The 9052-nt window shown below is 47.5% G+C and overlaps 1 protein-coding gene across 1 annotated transcript; it reads right to left on the bottom strand.

Annotated features, from left to right (window-relative positions):
* Positions 1-7880: 7880 nt before the first annotated feature.
* Positions 7881-8629, bottom strand: CLDN2 (claudin 2). The gene has a single exon (XM_088444231.1). The coding sequence runs from the start codon at positions 8574-8576 to the stop codon at positions 7881-7883; it is 696 nt and encodes a 231-aa protein (XP_088300357.1). The 5' UTR covers positions 8577-8629.
* Positions 8630-9052: the final 423 nt, after the last annotated feature.

Genomic DNA, 9052 nt, shown 5'->3' with positions numbered 1-9052 from the left:
GTTAATAATAGCATAGGAGCAGAAAAACCGACAAATTCTGTGATTTTAGCTGTTTTTATGCTTTTTTTCAAAAAAATACAGATCCAAAACACAAAACCCAGAACCCAAAACACGGAAGGGTGGTTTTGGCAAAACCAATCCAGATCCAAAACACGAAGAAAGATCCAGATCCAAAACCAAAACACAAAACACGAAAAGTGGCCGGTGCACACCCCTAATATATATATATATATATATATATATATATACATATATATGTATATATATATATATATACAGTATAGACATAGATGGGTGGAGGAGAGGGAGGAAGGGGGAAGAGGGACAGGGAATAGAGAGAGAGAGAGAGGGATAGTGGAGAGAGAAAGAGAGGGAGTAATGGGATGGAGAGAGAGGAAGCAAGGGACAGAAGGGACGAAGGACGCTCGCAAGCGGGTCGATGGTGCGCATGCACGAGACCCGGCGAGCGACGTGGAATACGTTGCTCGGGGTCTCGCACCAAAGGGGGCGTGGATGCCAGATGGAGGCGTTCCCATGGGAACACCTACCTTCTGGGTCCAGCCCCACTGACTTCACTAGTGATGTCAGTGGGAGTGATTTTGGCTCTGATAGAGCCAAAATCACTCCAGGGCTTGCGGTCACCGAGACCCTACCGCAGGGTCTCGTCGCAAACCCGATGGTCGCGATGGTCTTTACAATCGCGACCATCATCATGGACGCTTGCATAAGCTGTGGGTGGTAACCCACAGCTATACGAGCGTCCAAGAGGCCGCTCCATTTTTAGGGAGGAGGGCCCTGATTCAGAGCGTTCGGCTCTGAATCAGGCCCTGAGAGCCCACACACATACCTGGTGCAGCTGCAGGAGCCATCAGCTTTCGTATGGGGGCAGGCATTCACTACATTAGGTCCCACCCCCTACACATGCACCCGTGAAATGCAGCGATATGTCAACAAGGGGGCGGAGCTTCTAGAGGCAGCCACTAGAGGTCCATCAAGCAGTATGCTGTCTGTGTGATTCAGCCGGGAGCTGGCCAGGGTGAGTGGCCAGTTTCCAGTCAATATCTGTGGCAGTGTGGGGGCCCCCAAGGTGTGGGGGCCCCTGGACGACCGCCCCGTCCGGCCCGCCTATAATCCAGCCCTGCACATACTTTACACACACACCTACTGCATGTTACATGTACATTACACACACACTTACCTTGCAGCTGCTGTGGGTTGTAGACCCAATAAAGATGGAACCTGGCAGACTGGCACCATGTCATTATGCCCCTCCCCTAGCATTAAAATGCTGCTATTTCGCGGGTGAAATTTCTTGAGGGGGTGGGGCTTAAGACGAAGATGCCTGCTTTCCAGTCTGTCAGGGGGATTTCTGGGTACTCAGAAACCCCCCTGCGTGTGCTAGAGCGGGCCCCAGCTCTGTTTTGCACCCTCACTTTGTGCTCTGTAAATGGGCCCCAGCTCTGCACCTGCATTCTGTGCTCTGTAACTGGGCCCCACCTCTGCACCCTTTCTCTGTAACCAGGCCCCAGCTCTGCACCCTCGCTCTGTAACGAGGTCCTACCTCTGCACCCTCGCTCTGTAGCCAGGTCCCAGCTCTGCACCCTTGCTCTGTAACCGAGTCCCACCTCTGCACCCTTGCTCTGTAACCAGGCCCCAGCTCTGCACCCTCACTCTGTAACCAGGCTTTGCAACAGATTAATATACATCATTATGGGCAGTATGGATGGTGTAACAGCTAGCACTGCTGCCTCGCAGCACTGAGGCATACATGCCTACTTTCATGGTTTGGCGGGGAGTCTCCCGACCAAACCATGAAAAACGATGCCACGCCCGACCTCCTGGAAAAGTAGGCACCTGTCCCAGAAATGTTCCCTCCCTCCCTCCTGCTGGATATAATAGATGCGATGATGTGATTCGCGCTAAATTGCTTCATTGCAGCTCCACCCCTGGCAACACAATGCATAGATTACAGGCATTATGTTGCCAGGGGTGGGGCCACGATGACACGATTGTGAAGTCCCGCCCCCTCCCCACCCTCAAACGATGACACACCCCACAGCTGGGCCGAGTTGGCTGCCTCTCCCGGGAGAGGCAGCCAGATAGTCGGCAACACTGCACTGAGGTCATGGGTACAATTCCCATCATGGCCCTAACTCAGAGTCGGATTTAGACATCATGGGGCCCTAGGCAAGAAACCGGTTTGGGGCCCACCCTTTGTTAGGCTCTGTGGAAATGAAGGATTATATATATATATATATATATATATATCACATGATGCCCCATAGCGGTGGTTGACAAGGGTAGGTAGACGGGGGAGGCATATGGTGACAAGGAGAGAGGGAGAGGGAGAGAGAGAGAGAGAGAGAGAGAGGGAGAGGAAGAGAGAAAAAACAAAAACACACACACACCCAGCAGGAGTTAACTGTGAGGGAAGAACTGACAACTGACCTTTCACGCAGTCTGGCTGTAGTGCTTCCCTCCTCTGGTTTTCACACCTGGGACAGTCACTATGGCAGGCGGAGGAATGGGACTGAATATTTACATGTGGGGCAGTGGCGGCTGAGGACTGGGCCGCAAGTCCAACTATCGCAGCCAGGGAAAATACATGGACTCGAATCGCAGGCCGGCTGGCACCAGCAGCACAAACCGCAGCAGCCTGCACCGGAGATGAAGCCCGCCACTCACATACCTCCCAACATGACCCTCTCCAGGAGGGACACAATGCTCTGGTCCTGGTCTTCCCTGGTAATTTATGATTGGTGGCGGCTCCAGAGGTGGGGCTGAAGCACAGTCCAATATTCAAATAGGGAAGCCACACAAACTGCCAGTGAGTCCCAGCCAATGATGTTTGGCAGCGTTTGAAATGACAGTTGGTGTGACTCCCCTATTTGAATTTTGGACTGCGCTGCAGCCCCACCTCTTACCAGGGAAGTCCAGGACCAGAGCATTGTGTCCCTCCTGGAGAGGATCATGTTCCTAAGCACAGGTATGCGCTTAGGAACCATCTAAGACCGCTCAGACCATGCAGCCTCGGCCTGTAAAGCCCCCACCCCTCAGACATCACCGGCTGCCCCGCCACAGAGAGTAGGAGGCAGGATGAGGGGAGGAGACTATAGGGGATGAGAAGAGGCATGCTGGACCGCCCCCTACTTTGTAATGGCCAGCCGCTGTCAATGCTGCTGTGTGGCCACCTTCATTGCAGCGGGCATCGCAACTGAGCTTGCCAGATGATCAGGGCCGGATTTCGGGGGCCCGTCCGCGGGCCCCATGGGACCCGCAGGGCCCTAGGTTTCCAAGCAGTAAATCCAGCCCTGCCCTAACTGTGTTGACTTTGTATGTCCCCCCAGTGCTTGCTTGAGTTTCCTCTGGGTATTCCGGTTTCCTCCCAAAATCCCCAAATATACTGGTACAGTAGGTTAACTGGCTTCTGATAAATAAAATATCCCAGTGTGTTTGTGTGCATGTGCAGAGGGCACACTAGATGAGCCAAGTGGTTCTTATCTGCCATCAAATTGTATGTTTCTATTACATCACCCTCCCAATGTTTGTTCCATCCTTCATCATTGTCTCTGCTCTCCCTGTGTTTGTCACCATTTTTATGTTGGTTAAGATATAGATGTAACATAGAATGAGGGAGGGGGCGTATCTGTAATGGGGGCCCTGTACCGCACACCCTGCACGCATATTATCAAAAACTCACCTGTCCGTGGCCCCGCGTCGGGTGTCAGCGCTGCACAGAACACGGACGGCTATTTTTCCAAAGTTCTGGGCACACTCTAGTGCCCAGAGTCTACTGATTCTGCGGTGGCCGGCCAGCCGCGTCAGTCTGCTGCCAGCCGCTGGAATGAGAGGAGGGGGCCCTGCACGAGGAATGCACATGGGACCCCTCCTCTCTAAAGACGCCCCTGAATGAGGGTGTTATTAGAGTGACACAGTAACATACGTCAACAGTGTGATCGATGGTGGGGTGTAAAGATGCACAAAGCATAATTGCAGCATATGTAGGCACTGAAAGTGGTCATCTCAGTCTTGCACATTCAGACGCATGGATGTACACCAGGGAAGGGCTTTGTTGCAGCATTAGCATTAAATTGCCTATGCAACTGCAGCAAAAGATGCAAGGAAAGCCACCACTGCATCCCACTCAGAGAATGTCTCTCTGAGGAGGGGATGTGCCACCAAATCCCCCTCAACAAACCCCAGCCCCTCAACAGACCCCTCCTTCATTGGGGCTGCTTCCAGAACTTTTTAGGGCTAGTTTTCCATCCCACTCCGTCCCCTGCTATGCTGTGACTGAATACGTTACAAAGCGACTGAATAGGTTACGATGTGACTGGGTGCGGATGTATAAAAGATGACTAGCTGGGAGTGCTACATGTTGTACGGACGCTAGACGAACAAGGACATGTGTAGTACATGTTTCTGGGGTCTTGTGTGATAGAGGTGGTTGTGTAGGAGGTTAATGTATTCACTAATATCTGCTCGCCACAGTCGTTTAAAAAGCTGAAAATGTTCATTGCATCTAGTTTTCCTCTGAGGCACAGGTTTCATGAAGCAGGTCGGCAGCATTTGTGGAGGATCAGATGTGTACGTAGGCAGGGGGAATTATTTTTGTGGGGTGAAGGCACTTTAGGCAAAGTAAATGCACTTTTTGTTGTTTGGCAGAGTAGTTCCTGAAATTTAATTTGCTTTGTAGAGAAATATTGCTGAAATGTGATAAAGCAGTACACAGATGCATTTAAGGATTCTTCCTTGCAGTGCCGACAGACACATGCCATTTCCACTAAACAAAAGGACTTGTATTTTGTACCAGCTCGGCATGTAATGAAAAGATTCATACACAAAATTGGCACATGTAATAAAAGCAGTCCACGTATCCTCTTGCCCATGATGCATTTAATCAGGTCGCTGCTGAGGGCATGTGCTGTACCCATTTTCTGATGTTACCAGGGGCGTATCTAAGCATTGGCCAGGATGGCACTCACCAGGGGCGCCGACCAAAGGGGGGGCGCCGCCCGGCAGTGCCACCAGTAGCCAAGCGGTGGACAAGTCCCCCGGCCCCACAAGTGTAGGGCAGACCCGCAGTGAGAGCGGTCTGTCCTACACAGTTTACAAACAGACAGCTGCCAGCGGCGGCTGTGTGTTCGTAATAGCAGCCAGCCAATGAGAGTCAGACAGACTCTCATTAGCTGCTGCGTCATCCGCGGAGGGAGCCGGCTGGAGCTCACTCATGAGCCGGCTCCCCCCGCAACATGTGATGGGAGAGACGTCATATGTCATGACGTCTCTCCCATTCAGGAGAAGAGCGGGCCGGGACTCGGGCAGCGGCGGTCGCGTCAGGAGTGGGGACCAGGTAAGTTTAATTTTTTTTTGGTTCTTTGTATGTGTGTAAGCCTGGCACTACAGGGGGAGGGGGCACTGAAATAGGGGGTGTCCACTACTGGGGCCCTTTAGGGGGAGTATGCCCGGTACTGTATTGGAGTGGCCACTACTGGGGGCAATTTATGGGGGGTGGCCACTACTGAGAGCACTGTATAGGGGTGGCCACTACTGGGAGCACTGTATAGGGGTGGCCACTACTGGGGGCACTTTATAGGGGGTCTACAACTGGGGGCTCTGTATAGGGGACTACTACTGGCGGCTACTACTGGGGCACTGTATAGGGGTGGCCACTACTGGGGGCAATGTATAGGAGGGCTACTACTGGGGGGACTGTATAGTGGGGACTACTACTGGGGGCAATGCAGTATAGCGGGGACTACTACTGGGGGCACTGTATAGGGGGGACTACTACTGGGGGCACTGTTTAGGGGGGACTACTACTGGGGGCAATGCAGCATAGGGGGGATTACTACTGGGGGCACTGTATAGGGGGGGCTACTACTGGGGGCAAAGCAGCATAGGGGGGATTACTACTGGGGGATTACTACTGGGGGCACTGCATAAGGGGGGTAGGGGGTGCAATTACATTACATTGCCAGGGGCGCTTGGATCCCTAGATACACCCCTGGATGTTACCACACGCCATATCCCAACATCAATATCACTGTTTTTTATACCATACTCACTCAAATTATACTGTTATTTTCAGAAGACTTTCTATTTTCAGAACATATGTTTAGTCTTTTTACCCATTCTAACATGTGAACATTTTTAACCCAAATGGCTTAAAAAGTGTTTTTAATTACTTAAACTGAATATTTGGATAGTAATATTGAGTATCTGTGATCTTTATATAAATCAGGATGTTGTCATTAGGTCAACAATAATAATGTCGACATTCATAATGCCGACAACACAATGGTGGCAGTTATGATGTCGACATTGCGAAAATGTCAACAGGCAACAAGCCCACTTTGTCAGAATGTCTACATTCTAAGGTTAAACACTAGGTGGAGGTTAGGGTTAGGCTATGGAGGTGGGGGTAGGATAGGGTTAGGCATAGGGGTAAAGATTAAGGATAAGGGAGAATGTATGTACCAGAAGGCCTCTCTGTTGGATGACGCAGCTGGAAGTGATCCCAATCACATGCCCGCTGGAACCCAAAAGATCCTGCTGAAGCCCCTGCAGTCATCGAGATCTGGTAAGTAACCACTGGGCTACCAGGGATGATATGTTGTCATTCTATAATGTTGACATTTCATCAGTGTCTACATGATGAATGTCAACATGGTCAATATCAACATTGTGACCATGTCAACATAATAAATGTCGACATAGCATACCACACCCACATCAATATATTGTGATATAATGATTTACCGCTAACAAGTTATAAACATGCTGTAACATGATTCACAGGATTGTAAACACGATACACAGCTACGCAAATAACAAATATGATGATAATAACTTTCAATAGATGATTATTTATTGAATGAATTGATAAAATAAAATGGGAACCATACAATCACTTTTTTTAACAGATACATAAGTACTTGAACTAATTGTAACCATAGTGTGGGTGTGTATATGTGTATATGTGTGTGTGTGTGTATATATATATATATATAATTATATATATATATATATATATATATATATATATACACATACATACAGCTATCAACACTGTGGTTTGGGAACAGCTTTAAGCAAAGAGACACAGTGCTGGTACAGGTGATAATACATTCCCAAACTAATTATTGTTACTGTATGAATATATAAAAAACTGAAATACATTGATTTTGTTGTAATTTTTTCTTAAATAAAATGTTACAGGTGATAATGCTTTCCATATTAGTCACTGTACACTGTATAAAAACAGTCACTGGGATTTTGCTGCAGTATTTTGTATTTCATGGAGTTTGTTAGTAAGCTTACCACTAGCAGTAACAAATAATTATTGTTTATCTACGGTATGGTTTACATTCAGCATGCAGCATTATAAAATAAAAGTAATAAGCTGTAATAATAGACAGTTTTAAAACACCATCTTCTGATATTTTGTACATGTATTTTATAATGTCATATATACTGGTCAATACACAATAAGGTAAAAAAAAAACTGCACACTATCCTTTCCATATCACAAACAATCTGCATATGGTAGGTCACCCTATACTACATAGTAGCCAGCACTATTTTGCGCTTTAAAAATCTGAAGTAATCATATCAACATCTATAAAACTATCCATGTCAATGGCAATCTAGTCAGGTCACTCTACTTTAGCGACAAAAGCCGGCTTGTCCTGATTGATCCAAGAGTATTTCACAGAGTTAGAGGGCTCTCTAATTCATCAATACCGTTTTTGTCCTTTATCCACTTTGTTTTCTCTAATTATGCCCAAATCCTCTTGCATGGTCCATGTGGCATATCAGATTAAGGAATTATCAATGAAGCTGAAGTAGAACACTTCCAAATGTTTTGTTCTAATCACTTAAACATATCCTGTGAGGCTGTACCCACTTGTCTGCCTCTTAGAGTTCTGAGCCGCGCTGCTAGCATTTGGTCCTTTGTCTGCCAGCAAAGCTCTGCTCTGATATCTGTTGTAAAATCCTTGGTCTGGTTCCTTAGGTGGGCAAGAGGCACAGAGAATAGCACCACCAAATACAGAAAATATTGAAGACATGATGCCAATATAGAGTGCAGTTCCAATCTCATACCTCTGTGCATCAGGAAGCAATGGATTGTAAAAGTCTTGAAGAATAGAGTGCAAATTCCAGCAAACGGGCACCAGACAAATAATGCCCCCCATTATGAAGACAGCTCCACCGGTCACTGCCAGTTTATCTTTACCGGGATTGTCTTGGTTAAAAATGGTACATTTCATGCCAAATACTGTGAAGAGGGTGGCAAGGGAAGATAATACACAGGATGTGATCATGAGGGCCTGGGCAGCCTGAGTTTCTTGGGGCAGTCCAAGCATAGAATTATATATATCACACTGGGTGATTCCTGTGCTAAATACAGCACACTCCATCCACAGCCCTTTGTTAAAGCCTACAGCTGTCACAATACTGGCACCAACATATGAACTAACCTTCCATTCAGGCAGGAGTGTAGCTATGACAGCACCAAGTAGACCCAGGACAGCCATGAAGTAGCCCATCATCTGCACTCCAACAGAAGTCATATTCCTGTAGGTTTTTTTCAAGATTATTCCTTTTTTTACCAGCGATTAGTAGCCAAATTCTCAAAACAAATCTCCCTATTTCTCAGTTCTACAACTGTTTGGATATTTTAGTTAGTTGATCTCACTGTAGAAAACAGTCTGTTTAGAGTAAGTAAGATGCCCTCATATAGACTATATTTTCTTCTCTTTGTCAGGCTGTTACTTTCTCATTTGACAACTAGTTAATGTACAGTCTGTGTCTTGCTTCCAGCTGTCTTGATGTCATGTTGAGTCCAGTTTATATTGAGATTAAATGTGAAGAGGTACGGACGAAGGGGAGGAGGATGGGGGAAGCAGGGGGTTGGCTGGGGGTTAAATATTCACTAGCATCAATTGATTTACAAAATGCTCCTTGACCGTGTTATCTCTGGAACTTAGAAATCAAACAGACCCCCGCCCGTATCCTGTGATATCCTGCCAGAGAAACTTACCTGCAT

The sequence above is a fragment of the Taudactylus pleione genome, unplaced genomic scaffold (genome assembly GCF_031769625.1).
Source record: "Taudactylus pleione unplaced genomic scaffold, aTauple2 ptg000352l, whole genome shotgun sequence".
Taxonomy (NCBI): Eukaryota; Metazoa; Chordata; class Amphibia; order Anura; family Myobatrachidae; genus Taudactylus; species Taudactylus pleione.
Note: the sequence above shows the minus strand (reverse complement) of the source record. Positions and strands in the feature narration are given on the sequence as shown.

Coding starts and splice junctions, on each gene's coding strand:
- CLDN2 (XM_088444231.1), bottom strand. CDS start 8,576: ATGACTTCTGTTGGAGTGCAGATGATGGGCTACTTCATGGCTGTCCTG.